Source organism: Musca autumnalis, unplaced genomic scaffold (assembly GCF_047663935.1).
Source record: "Musca autumnalis isolate F117 unplaced genomic scaffold, ASM4766393v1 scaffold_5, whole genome shotgun sequence".
NCBI classification, from domain to species: domain Eukaryota; kingdom Metazoa; phylum Arthropoda; class Insecta; order Diptera; family Muscidae; genus Musca; species Musca autumnalis.
This window is the reverse complement of record NW_027412088.1, coordinates 32,824,247-32,839,227: the sequence shown is the minus strand read 5'-3', so window position 1 is coordinate 32,839,227 and position 14,981 is coordinate 32,824,247. Positions and strand designations below refer to the sequence as shown.

Here is a 14,981-nt window from a genome sequence, read left to right as displayed (position 1 = left end):
GCTTCACTGCTAAATACAACGCTTCAACCGCAATCCCAATCAGCCAACAATTCACAGCCCTTTAATTCTTTACGTTCATTTCCACCATTTTCTCGTTTCCAGCCGAGACGTCAGACCAGCAGCAGTATGTCGCAGTCCGGTGAAGATTTGCACTCGCCCAGTTATTTGTCGTGGCGCAAGCTGCAACTGAGCCGTGCCAAATTGAAGGCTTCCAGTAAGACATCGGCCCTATTGTCGGGTTTTGCAATGGTAAGTAGGAATGATTTGCTTTTTATATTTATCTTTTTGTTTTAATTAAGAGGGAGGGAGAGGGGAATGGTTCCCTAGGAATTTTCTTCACTAAATCGAAGATCACATCTCTGTTTGACTTTAGGTTTAAAGAAAAAATTATATAAGAAGGTCTTCTGTGTATAGCACACCCCTTTAAGACAGACCTTTTAAGGAGGTCCTTTATCTAGAGAGACTCCATTAGGAGACCTTCTATCCAGTAAGATAAATTTGTATTTAATTAGCGAAGACACAACCCACTCTACCGGAGGCTCAGTCCGCTCTGTTAACGCTTTTCTTAACAGCATGTTAGCAGAGCATTGTTAAACTTAGCAGCTATTCTAAAATGTTTTTCTTTGTAAAAAATATTCCTTTTAGGTCCTTTAAGGACGTAAAGCTTGGAAAGCTTATCGAGAAAGTGTTGTCCGATGTCGCGATACTTACCGTTATTGGGAATGACCTGCAATAAGGATACTTATTTGGACCACAGATCCTTTAAGGAAAACCTGCCACGACAACATGAAGTTTCATAAAGAATCTGTGGTCGAAATAAGTTTCCCTATTTGCAGGGTCATTCCCAAAAACGGTAAGTCTCGCGACATCGGGCAATATTTTTTGAAGATTTTATTAGCTCTGGATATAGCTATCTCGATAAGCTTTCCATTACCCATGTTGTCCTGGCAGAATTTTTCTGAAAGAACGTAAAATGATTTTTCAACGCCTGTGTTAAGTTTAACAGTGCTCTGCTAAGGCGCTGTTAAAAAAGCGTTACCAGAGCGGTTTGTGCAAGTTAAGAGACAAAATGTTGAACGTATCACATAACCAACCATCCAGCCATGGGAACAATCAACGAAATTCATTCTCATAATTATTGTATGCAATATCAGGTTGCACCAAAATGTGGGAATGAAATAATGTCTACTCAGCGCACGTGTTGTCGTTGCAGCAGAATAAATTAGTTAAGTAGCTTTAAATCACAATTGTAAATTTCAGTGCCAATATTTTATTAATAAAGTGAAGACGTGTTGCTCCGTCAACACTAAGTCTTTTTTAAAAAAATAAAATATCCTGTTTTTAATTAACTGGCGCCCGAGCAGGGACCCGAACGGTGTTATCCTGAGGAAAAATAAGTCTAAACCGCGGAGTTAGCATTTTCCCAGGACGGGTCCACGTCGATAGTAAAAAAATTAAAATAAAAACCGTGAAAAAATTAAGAAAGAAAACAACAAGAGAGTGCGGAAATGATGCCCCCGAGTAGATTCAATTCAAAAAGGAGTCCTCAAAAGGACAGCGGCCGCATTGTATTATAAGTGACTTTAGGAAAATAAGTAAAATTATCTACATAAAAGTGAACTAAACAAAGAAAAAATATTAAATAAATAAAGAAACATAAGAAAAAATATTGACTCTAAAATAAGCAAGAATTTGTGAAAATTAATTAAAAGAAATTATAAAAAATAAATGTTGTATGATCCTAAAGAAGGAGTTTATGAAAAATAAGTGACTCTAAGAAATAGAAAAAAATAAATATTGTGACTCTAAAATAAGAAGGAATTTGTGAAAGTAAATTAAAGAAATTATAAAAAATAAATAAGTGACTTTAAAATAAGAAAAATAAGTTGTGAAAATTGAAAGAAATTATTTAAAATTAAGAAATATTGCATTGAAATATGAGAAAAATAGAAAAAGAAATAAATATTGTGACTCTAAAATAAGAAAGAATTTGTGAAAATAAATTAAAGAAATTATAAAAAATAAATAAGTGACTTTAAAATAAGAAAAATAAGTTGTGAAAATTAAAGAAATTATTTAAAATAAAGAAATATTGTATTGAAAAATGAGAAAATAATATTAAAAAAGAAAAAAAGAAGTTAACCTTTAAAAAATACAAAGAATTTTAAATTGTTGAAAAAAATAAGGAAAAAGAATTATTTCATAAGAGAATACAATTGAATTAAGGAAAATTTAAATTGAAAAATTAAAATTTTAAGAATATAATTGAATTAAAGGAAATTTAAATTGAAAAACTAAATATTAATTTTAAAAAAAGGCAAAAAGGAAGTGAGATTAAAATTCCGAAATATGCTGCTTTACTTTTGGTAAGTTAGTTAATTCAACTTGGCACTCAATTAAATAAATAATTAAGAAAAAATTGTTCCGTACATTTGGTTTGATCATAAAATAAAATCCTTCAAATACATGATTTTTTCCTGACTGCAAGAATTAATTTTTCTAAGTACCAAACTAATTCCCTGATTCATAAAAAATGCCTGGAAATCCCATAGATGAATTGTCAAATAGACTTAGTTCAACCTTAAATATTGCCAACATGAATAATAACAGTGAAACTTCAAGATTTTCGTCGGCGCAAAGGGACGAAATTAGAACGATAATATCTGAAATATTGAAAATAGATTCAAACAGTGACTGTTTAGATGAAGATTCCGATCAACCCATAGGAACCGTAAAAGTTGAGGAATTAGAAAAAATTCCAGACATTGTAAAAACAATAAGGGATTTTTCAGGAAAGCCTGGAGAATTTGGATCCTGGCGAAAATCTGTAGAAAGAGTATTAGACCTTTTTAAGGAACTCAAAGGCACAAGTAAATATTATGCCATATTACACACTATTAGAACTAAAATAGTAGGGGAAGCGGATACAGCCTTAGATTCATATAGAACACCTTTAGATTGGCCTAAAATTAAAAAATGCCTCATGATGCATTACTCAGATAAGAGAGACATAGGGACTTTGGAGTATCAACTCTCCACGATGATACAGGGACAAAAATCAATAACTGACTATTATCAAGCAGTGTACCAACATTTATCACTAATTCTTGATAAAATTGCCTGCTTAGAATTGGACGAAAATAGTCTAATGGCCATGACTAACGCTTATCGGGATAAAGCTCTTGATACCTTTATTAGAGGTCTAAGAGGGGATCTTCCGAGACTCTTAAGCGTTAGGGAACCCTCATCATTGCCGCAAGCATTACATATATGCCTTAAATTAGACAATATGAATTATCGTATGAGTCAGGCATATGGGCATACGCAAAAACCAGATTATTTACGAAAAAATTCTGCGGGAAATTTCTATCCACAGCTAGCACATATTGGTGGAACAGCAAAACCACCATTACCACCAAGATATCCATCTAGACCAAATTATGGTAATGGTATGGTGCAACCACAACTGCATAGAACATTTGTGAATCCTTATGTGAATAATTTCCCACAACAACAGATGTATCATCGACCCAATCCTACATGGAGCACACAGGTATTTCCAGGCCAATCAAGTTCACCCAGACCTGAACCAATGGATATTGATAGGTCTATTCAGACGAGGCAGGTCAATTACGCAAACAGGCAACAGTTTAACCCTACAGTCAAGAGAGCAGCTGGATCGTACCAAGGGCCGTCCCCAAAGGTGCAACGGAACTTCCATTTAAATACAGGAAGTCAAAATGATCAAATGGTTGAAGCCGGGGAAAGCATAAATTTACCCGACTACGGACAACAGGTAGAGGCCGGATATAATAATACTGACTTGGCCAGCTACTCTGATATTATGACAGAGGAAAATGTAAATGATCTGTTGGATCAAGGAGGCAGTGAAATTTACGCTTCTGATAATATCATTCCTGACGAAGATACCAACGCTGACTTGAATTTTTTTGCATAAAAAGTTCCTCGTTGCCATTCTTTACCGTAAGAACGAGGAACGGACATTCATTACGGATGTTAGTTGATACTGGAAGCAACAAAAACTATATAAAACCTAGTTTAGTTAGTAATCCCCAACCTAATAAAGATTCATTTGCTGCCAAAGCTGTAAAAGAAGAAATTAATGTATCCCACCACGTATATTTAGATATTTTTGAAGGAAAAACACAGCCGTTACAGTTTTTCCTTTTGCCTGGATTACAGACATTCGATGGAATATTAGGAAACGACACAATGAGGGAACTCTCGGCAGTTATTCATACTAAAGAAAACTATTTCACATTAGACGGTGTTGGAAAAATACCTACAAGCCAGCATTTCTTTCAGGATGTAAAAAATATAGAACTTCGCTTATCTCATTTGTCAGAAAATATAACATCTAGAATAGCAGATATCGTAAAAAAGCATAAGAAGTTATTTTCAGAGCCAGACGAACGCCTAACCTATACAACGAAGGTGGTGGCCGAAATAATAACTTCAAACGAATCTCCTACGTACACAAGAAATTATCCATATCCTTTGGCCTTACGAGAAGTGGTAGATAATGAAATAAAAAAGCTTTTGAATGACGGAATAATAAGACCATCCCGCTCACCCTATAACTCACCAATTTGGGTAGTACCCAAAAAAGAGGACGCCTCAGGACAGAAAAAATATAGGGTAGTAGTAGATTTCAGGAAATTAAATACTGTTACCGTCCCTGATAGATACCCCATACCAGAGATAAGTGAGGTATTAGCAAATTTGGGAGGAAATAACATATTCTCTGTTGTAGATCTAAAAAGTGGTTTCCACCAAATACCCCTTAGAGAGGAAGATATGCAAAAAACAGCCTTTTCCATAAGTAATGGTAAATTTGAATTTACTAGACTTCCTTTTGGGTTAAAAAATGGTCCTTCTATATTCCAAAGGACTTTGGACGACATCCTTAGAGAGTTCATAGGCAAGACATGCTATGTTTATATTGATGATATAATAATCTTTAGTAAAGATATAGAAAGTCATCTTAAACATCTTGAGGAAATATTTTCCACCTTGGAAGACGCAAATATGAAGGTTCAACTGGATAAATGCGATTTCTTTAAAGAAGAGGTAGAGTTTCTTGGATTTGTAGTGTCAGCAAAAGGTGTAAAAATGAACCCGAAGAAAGTTGAGGCCATTGTAAATTTTCCATATCCAACTAACTTAAGGGAATTGCGTTCACTCCTAGGGTTATTTAATTTTTATCGAAGGTTCATAAAAGGATTCGCTGAAATAGCTAAACCTCTTACAAACATGTTAAGGGGAGATAACGGAAAAGTTACAAGAACACAATCAAGGAGGATAAAAGTTTTCCTAAGTGATGTAGAAAAAAAGGCAATAGACTCTTTGAAAAATGCGATAATATCGCCGGAAGTCGTACTAGCCTACCCTAACTTCGAAAAGGAATTTCATTTGACGACAGATGCGTCAAATAAAGCTATTGGTGCAGTCCTTAGCCAAGAAGGGCGACCTGTGACATTTATTTCTAGATCCCTTTCCCACGAGGAAGAAAATTACGCCACAAACGAAAGAGAGATGTTAGCTATAGTTTGGTCTCTATACAATCTTAGGAATTATTTGTATGGTACAGCCAAAGTTGTAATTCATACTGATCACCAACCACTCACATATGCCCTTAGTAATAAGAACGCTAACACCAAGATGAAGAGATGGAGGGCTATCCTTGAAGAGTATAACTATGAAATTAAATACAAACCTGGGAATACGAACTTAGTGGCTGATGCCTTATCTAGGCCACCTATTTCAAACGTCTACACCTTAACGGGATCGGTACATAGCGCAGAAAGCTCAGCAGAGGACCTTATACCGAGTGTCGAAGTACCCATTAATGTTTTCAAGAATCAGTTGTTTTTGATTGCAGGCGAGGAAACTTCATACCAATTTCAAATAGTATTTCCAGGATACCATAGGCATTCAATAACAGAGAGAGATTTTACTAATGAAAAATTGCTTTCATTACTAAAAAGATATTTAAACCCTTCCGTCGTTAATGGGATAAAAGCACCAGAAGAAATAATGGGGAGAATTCAAGAAATATATCTAAATCATTTTGTCAATATCAAAGCACGGTTTACACAAAAAGTAGTTATTGATATTACATCAGAATCCATGGAGGAAGGTATAATTATTGATACGCACAAGCGAGCTCATAGGAATGCTGTAGAAAATAAAGCGCAAATAATGGAGAAATACTATTTTCCTAGCATGATGAAAAAAATAAAAAGAATTGTGAAACTCTGCACTATTTGCAAAAAAAGTAAATATGACCGTCATCCGAATGATCCAAAATTGAGTGAGACACCTGTACCATCATATCCAGGTCAGGTAGTACACATAGACATTTTTGCAACTGACAAAAAGCTAGTCTTGACTGCAATTGATAAGTTTTCGAAGTACGCACAGGCTAGAATAATAAATGGAAAATCTGTAGAAGACATTAGGAAATCTCTTCGAGATTTAATATTTTTCTACGGAGTCCCAAAAACTATAATTATGGACAATGAAAAATCACTAAACTCATCGACTATCCTATTTATGATGAAAGATGAATTAGGAATAGAAGTTTTTACAACACCGCCATATCGGAGTGAGGCTAACGGACAAGTAGAACGTTTTCACTCCACATTGGCAGAACTGATGAGATGTTTAAAACAAGAAGAGATTTGCAGGAATTTCGAGGAATTGCTAGAAAGGTCGGTTAATGAATATAATCACTCAATTCATTCCACCATAGGTAGAAAACCGGTAGACATATTCTTTGGAAGGACGGTGGATTTTTCACCAGGAAGTTATGAAAGGACTAGGCAATCGAATATGGAAAAGATCAAGGAAAAACAGAAAAAGGACTTGAAATACCACAATAAAGAAAAGAAGGACTTTAAATCATACCTTCCGGGACAAACAATTTTCGTCAAAATTAACAAACGTTTAGGAACAAAACTATCTGAAAGATACAAAGAAGAGATTGTTAAAGAGGACCGCAAATCCACCATTGTTACGGAAGGTGGAAGAGTTGTCCACAAAAAATTCATAAGAAATTAATCAGAACAAACATTTTGCAGGTTTTTAATGGCGTTTAGTCAATGTATGGGAGAGTTTCGGATTTTGGATTATTCGAACTCGAAACTGGTTGCAATTGATGTCGGACTGGCAAAGGTTCAAACTGGCACCTTCAAGCTAGTGCACATGTTCGACCTGAAAAATTATGAGAGCATAATACAAGATTTGGAATCAAGTGTCTGGCAGAATAATGAAAAGAATCATCCTCTCCTTCCCTTCCTTCATCATTCCCTTTCCCAAATAAAATCATGTATTTATCGTTTAAAACCAAAAATAAGGTCAAAAAGATCCATTGACTTCTTAGGAAGTGCATGGAAATGGCTGGCTGGATCGCCAGACCACCACGATTTTCAAATAATTACAGAAAAAGTTGAGAATGTACTGGCCAACAACCAGGCCATAATTAATCAATTATCAATAGAAAGGTTGAATTTACTCTCAAATGCTACCAACAAGATTTTGAAAGAATTAAAAAACAATAAAGAAACCTCAATGGAAAAAATAACTGAGTTGAAATACAGATTAGAAATAATAAAAGAAGAAATCTTCAACGTGGAATTTGCCATAGAATGGGCGAAGGCCGGCATTATCAATTCATTTATATTTTCAAAAATCGAAGTAGAGACATTGCAAAAACTTTTCAAAAAATCAGAAATTCCATTTAATAGCGTAGATGAATTACTAAAATTCGCCAAAGTAAAGGTAGCATCTGATTCAGAGAGTTTAATTTACATTGTAAGCATTCCAACCACAGACAATGAAAATTGTAACCATAATCTGTTAAAACCTGTAAAGTTTAAAAACTCTGTTTATAAAATAAAATATAATGAAATAATAATTTGTAAAAATAAATTACTAGGTATTAAGAACAAATGTGACAGCTACGAAAGCTTAAATATCTGTAACATTGAAAATATAGAGAAACTTAAAGACACAGATTGTATTGTACAATTATTACAAAGTAAACCATCCACGTGCGCTGTTACTAATAATGACGATGTCCCCTCAGTTGAACAACTTAATGATGACCTGATATTTCTAAACCAATATTCTGGCGAAGTTTTTGTAAACGAATCCCCCATTTTATTAAACGGCACATTTATTGTCCATCATGCTGAAACGAATGTAACAATAGAAGGACGATCATTTTTCTCAAAACAAATTACGGGTCTAAAACCATTACCAGCACTGGTGCAACCCAAAGAGGCCGATAGAGAAATAGAAACGTTGTCACTTGAAATGATGAAATCTGTATCATTTAACAACACAAAAATGATAGAGACTATCCAAAGAAGAGAACAGATTGACATCGGAGTGGCTGTATTTATTTTCATAATAATACTTATCATAATAACCGTAATCACTAAACGGAAACATAACTACCCAAAAAACAACGAAAGTGCAACAAAACCAGACCAAGAATCAACAACAGAGGAAATCACAATAGAAAATGTACCCTGTTCATCTTCAAACAAGAGGATCAGAAGTCTTAATAATATCCCGTTTTTCTGAAAAAAAGATGACCAATTGATTCATACGAGGACGTATGAATTTAAAGGGGGAGGAGTTAAGAGACAAAATGTTGAACGTATCACATAACCAACCATCCAGCCATGGGAACAATCAACGAAATTCATTCTCATAATTATTGTATGCAATATCAGGTTGCACCAAAATGTGGGAATGAAATAATGCCTACTCAGCGCACGTGTTGTCGTTGCAGCAGAATAAATTAGTTAAGTAGCTTTAAATCACAATTGTAAATTTCAGTGCCAATATTTTATTAATAAAGTGAAGACGTGTTGCTCCGTCAACACTAAGTCTTTTTTAAAAAAATAAAATATCCTGTTTTTAATTAACTGGCGCCCGAGCAGGCATTATTTCATTCCCACATTTTGGTGCAACCTGATATTGCATACAATAATTATGAGAATGAATTTCGTTGATTGTTCCCATGGCTGGATGGTTGGTTATGTGATACGTTCAACATTTTGTCTCTTAACTTGCATCTGCTAGAGTGGTTTGTGCATCTGCTAGAGTGGTTTGTGCATTCGTAGTTCACTACGAATTTATCTCAAGGAACAATCTATCTAAAGCCAGACTCCTTTGAAAAATTTTCTATATACAGAAGAAGCTTTTGAGAGGACTTTTATCTATAGAATACGCCTTTGGGAGCACTTCTCTCTATAGAAGAGCACTTCAGGAAGTTTTTCATCTATAACAGACCCTTTTAGGAGATATGCTATGTACAGAAGATCCATTTACAAGGTCCTTTTCAAGAGAGACCCTTTAGGAGGTCTTCAATCTAAAGAAGACACCTTTAGGAGGTCTTCTATCTAAAGAATACATCTTTAGGAAGTCTTCTATCCGTAGCAGATCCCTATGTATAGCAGATCCCTTTATGAAGTCTTCTATCAAGGTTAACCCCCTTTAGATACCTCCTATGTAGAGTAGACCCAATTAAGGGGCCTTTTATCTAGAGAGACCCCTTCAAGAGGTCTTCTCTATAATACTCCTTTGGGAAGTCTTTTATCCGTAGCAGACTCCTTTGGAAAGTCTTCTATCAATAAAACCCACTTTAAAGGCCTTATATGAAGGGTAGACCCATTTAGGAGGTCCTTTATCTAGAGAGACCGCATTAGGATGCTTTCTATCGAAAGCAGACTCCTTTGAAAAGTTGTCTATCTACAGAAGAAGCTTCTGAGATGACTTTTATCTATACAACACGCTTTTGGGAGGACTTCTATCTATAGAAGACCCCTTCAGGAAGTTTTCAATCTATAACATACCCCTTTTAGGAGATATTCTATGTATAGAAGACCCATTTAGGAGGTCCTCTTCTAGAGAGATCCTTTTAGGAGGTCTTCTATCTAAAGAAGTCTCCTTTAGGAGATCTTCTATTTAAAGAAGACACCTTTAAGAAGTCTTCTATCCTTAGCAGACCCCTATAGAAAGCCTTCCATGTATAGCACACCCCTGTAGGAAGATTTCTATGAAGAGAAACCCGCTTTAAAGGCCTTCCATAAAGGGTAGACCCATTTAGGATGTCGTTTATCTAGAGAGACCACTTTAAGAGGTCTTCTATCTAAAGAACATAATTTAAGGAGGTATTTTAAGGCCTCCTATGTATAGCGGACCCCTTTATGAAATCTTCTATCAAGAGTAACCCCCCTTTAGAGACCTTCTATGTAGAGTAGACCCAATTAAGAGGTTCTTCATCTAGAGAGACTCCTTTAAGAAGCTTTCTATCTAAAGAATACCCCTTTAGGATGTATTTTATGTATAGCAGACCTCTTTAGGATAGGTCATCTATCAAGAGAAACCCGCTTAAGAGGCCTTCTATGTAGAGAAGGCCCATTTATGAGGTCCTTTAGCTAGAGAGATCCCTTTAGCAGGTCTTCTATATATATATATATATATATATATATATATATATATATATATATATAAGACTCCTTAATGAAGTCTTGTATCCATAGCAGACCCCTTTGGAAAGTCTTCTATCAAGAAAAATATCCTTTAAAAGCCTTCTATGAACGTAGACACATTTAGGAGGTCTTTTATCTAGAGATACCCCTTCGAGAGGTCTTCTCTATAAGACTCCTTTGGGAAGTCTTTTTTCCGTAGCTGACTCCTTTGGAAAGTCTTCTATCAAGAAAACCCGACTTTAAAGGTCTTCTATGATGGGTAGACCCATTTAGGAGGTCCTTTATCTAGAGAGAGACCCCATTAGGATGCTTTATATCTAAAGCAGACTCATTTGAAAAGTTGTCTATCTACAGAAGAAGCTTTTGAGAGGACTTTTATCTATAGAACACGTTTTTGGGAGGACTTCTATCTATAAAAGACCCCTTCAGAAAGTTTTCCATCTATAACAGACATTTTTTAGGAGATATTCTATGTATGGGTCTTATCATTTAGGAGGTAGATAAAGGAGACGCATTTAGGAGTTCCTTTATCTAGAAAGGCCCCATTTGGAGTCCTTTTATCTAAAGAACACCCCTTTAGGAGGTATTTTATGTATAGCAGACCTCTTTAGGAAGTGTTCTACATAGAAAAAACCTTTTTAGAGGTCTTCTGTGAAGCGTATACCCATTTAGGAGTTACTCTATCTAGAGAGACTCCTTTAAGAGGTCTTCTATCTAAAAAATACTACTTTAAGAGGTCTTCTATCTTTGGAAGGACTTTTATCTATATAGGACCCCTGCGGGAGGTCTTCTATCTACCGAAAATAGCTTTAGGAAGCCTTCTACCCATAGAAGGTTTGAATGAAATCCGTTTCAGAAATTTAAAAAGTCGATTTAACCCTGTCCGTTCGTTTGGCTAGCTGGTGCGCACTCTAACTTTTGAGGAAAACGGACTCTAAAACGGGTTGGTTCAAACTTTATACCTCGTAATAATGTAATAACGTAATATTTCTTCCAGGCATAAATGAGCTGCGAAACGGTACACTCCTTCGGGTACCTCCTACACAATTTTTTTAAACACAGTTTAAGTTCACTTCTGGGATTGCCATGACATTTTTTGTAGCATGTTGCAGCTCGCGACCTCTGTTACTATTGTAATTTTTTTTCGAGGGGAGGTCCATACTTTTTGAGATAATGTCTCAAAAGCTCTCAATAATTCTCCCACCACCAACTCAAATGACTGATGAGCATGAAAACTTAGAAATTTAGTGTCCGATTTAACCGAAACTTTGCAATCGTAAAATCTTACATTAAGTTCCGAGAAAATCTATTTTAGGAAAAATCTTCGGGTAATTCCCTCACAAAATTTTGCAAAGCTTTACCGAAAGTACTTCTTGTGTTCTGTTTAGAACGATATAATGTTTTTCGCTCTAAAATTTCACTGTTACCAACTAAAGTGCCTGATGGGACACAAAAACTATCGCATCGTAATATTTCTATCACACTTAAATCATGTTCGAATATGGACTATATCGTTGCTAACCTTCGGGTACTTTCCATACAATTTTCCAAATTGTTTGCAAATGTGCAGTTTAGGGGCATGTCTAAAATAGTTTTGAAATTTTTATCGGTAGTAGGTCCATCCATACTGACTTAGATAATTACCCTAAAGCTGAAAAAACAGGTTAAGACCTGTTCGCTGATAAAATGTAAATTTTATTTCGTACGTTCTCGCAGTACTCATTAAAACAGTTTTTTAAGTAATCCATATTGGGTTAGCTTCTTTTCATTATGTCACAGGCTGTCAGCAAAAATGTCTTGAGTCTTTTCTAGGATTTGCTGGTTAATCCGTACTAATATGGGCCAATTATTTCATTCAATTTTCAATATTCCCGACACTATTTTATAGGCAATAGGGAGGCGAGTTATGCCATATAAGTCGATTTCCTTCTGTCAGATGTCTCTAACAAACATATCAGCGTGTTGCCTCCAGTCTTGAAAAGCTCAGCTTTACCTATCCTGGCCGGGCGGTATACACTCAATACCATTTTCTGTTATTTGATTTGTGGTTTCATTTAGCAACTTGAAAAGTTAAGTCAAATATGCTGCGGCTATCTGTTGTTGCTGGAAATTTCCCAACATCAGGGGAAGTGATCCCTAGTCGATGTTTGCTTCTTTTGAACGATCATATATTCAACATGGCCGATTAATAGCTCGCATCTATAACAACATGATCAATGTGGTATCTTGTTTTTTATCTGGTGAAAGCCAAAGGTCCTTATGCTTAAATCTGGTAATGCCAAATGTCGAGATGCTTAAATCTGGTAAGGCATTTGTGATCTCTTCTACCACAGGCTACCAGACAAATTTCTTCAGGTAAAAAATGGTAGAACTAATTTTTAGATTATTTGACAATGAAGAAAAACAAAATGAACAAAACCAGAAGAAAATGTCGAACGCTGACAAAACAAGATTAAAAAATGTGAAATAAAAGAAGAAAATTAAATTTTTATGTTTATTTTTGAAATTGCTACCAGATCTACCACTTTTTCGTTCCTTAACTTTTCTTGTAAAACTGTTCATGAGAGAGCAATTTTGACAGTTTTCTCTTTTACCACTTTTACCATTAAAAAGTAAAGTAACAAAGCTTATGTACGACAGCAAAGATCACCCATATACGTTAAGGTGACTGTAATGTTCTCATCTGTCGTAATTTATCAAAATATTTTGAGGACCACCGATGTTCAGTCCATCAACACTGGCTTCTATTATTGGATGCTGATTTATATGAAAGTTATTAGGAAATTGATATGTGAATTATTTAAACATGTTCGCCTTATTTTTTCGGCATGCACAAATTCTTTGTAGAAGGTACATGTTCTTGTTTTCAAAGTGGTTGTTCTCTAGATGACTTTTCAACCAATCGACCTCCTGTTTATGTATTTCGAAACGAAAATGTGAGCGCATGAAACACACCCAAACTTTAGGTTTTGAAATATTATTGCCTTTGCTTTTGCTTCAAAACAAAAAACAAATTTGAAAATCACATTCAAATTTGGTAGTTTTTCTTATGCATTCATTTTCTTATCGACATACATAAACAGGCACTTAAAGTTATTTGAAAAGTCCAAATTTACATTAGGCGAGTTTACAGATCTAGCTCCCAGAAAATAGAAGTCGATGTTTTATTGTATGTTTATCCATAAAAATGAAAAGAATTGCTTTAGATTGACAATTTTACTTTATCTATTGATATATTTGGCCGATTTGTATTATCTATATATATTTTTTTTTGATAGGGCGGTACCATCCGATTTTTGTAATTTTGTCGATTTTAGCCGCATTATCCAACTGAAATGGCTGAAATTTGGTATTTAGTCTTCGTTAGGGGTATAAAATATTCCGACAGAGAATTGTCGGTACAAGTCCACTTTTTAATATAGCCCCCATAGGAAGGTACAGCCCGATTTTTGTAGTTTTGAAGATTTTAGCGGCATTATCCAACTGAAATGGCTGAAATTTGGCATTAAGTCTTCGTTGGGGGTATAAAATATTCCAACAAAGAATTGTCGGCACAGTTTCACTTTTTGATATAGCCCCCATAAGGAGGTACCGCCCGATTTTGGTAATTTTAAAGATTTTAGCCGCATTATCCAACTGAAATGGCTGAAATTTGGTATTTAGTCTTCGTTAGGGGTACAAAATATTCCGACATAGAATTGTTTGTCGGTACAGGTCCACTTTTTGATATAACCCCCATAGAAAGGTACTGCCCGATTTTTGGTATTTTTAAAATTTCGACCACATCATCCAAACGAAATGGCTGAAATCTGCTTTGAATATACATAATTTATTGTGGAAGGTGTAATAAGAGCTCAAGATCACCCCGTTCTGCACTTTTTGGTAATAAAAACTTGTATTTAACAGTTTGTTTGGAGACGCATCACCGTATCGTTACCGACTTTTTCGTAGGACCGACTTTTTCATTTTGTAATTTCTTATCAATTTCAAGTGATAATTGAGGCTTAGTTCCCGAATTGGCATATTTCCTTAAAATTGCTATAAAACTAAAAGTCGCAGGAAGTCGCAGGAAAAAAATTAAGACATTCTAGACAAGATACATAAAAATTAAAAAAAAAAATTAAAGCTAAACTCGACTAATTTCCATACTAAACCCCTATTTTAATTGAAGAATTTAGAAAAAAATTTTAAATGTACCTTTTTTCCGTTCTGACTAAATATTTCCAATTATTACATATACCGTTGAGTACAGTCAAGGCTCTAGTTCAATACTGTACTAGCGTTTCACAGTTTCCTTAAAGTCCATTTTTTCATTTTCTTCACGCTAGATCGGTATTTTTTCCATTGTGCGTCAGTAGTGCGATTTTCTAGCCCATTTTTTGAGTTACCGACAAAAATCGCTAAAATTAAAATGCAAAATTATGAATGAATGAATGAATGACAACACTCTTG

At 35.0% G+C, this 14,981-nt stretch overlaps 1 protein-coding gene across 5 annotated transcripts in view; it reads left to right on the top strand.

Moving 5' to 3' along the window:
- The window catches only part of Orai (calcium release-activated calcium channel protein orai), a 51,728-nt gene that overhangs the window by 19,102 nt on the left and 17,645 nt on the right, over positions 1-14,981 (top strand). For all 5 annotated transcript variants that reach the window (XM_073992661.1, XM_073992659.1, XM_073992658.1 and 2 more), the window contains one exon: positions 103-249. In XM_073992661.1, coding sequence (XP_073848762.1) covers positions 103-249 — 147 coding nt within the window. The remainder of the gene's footprint in view (positions 1-102; positions 250-14,981) is intronic.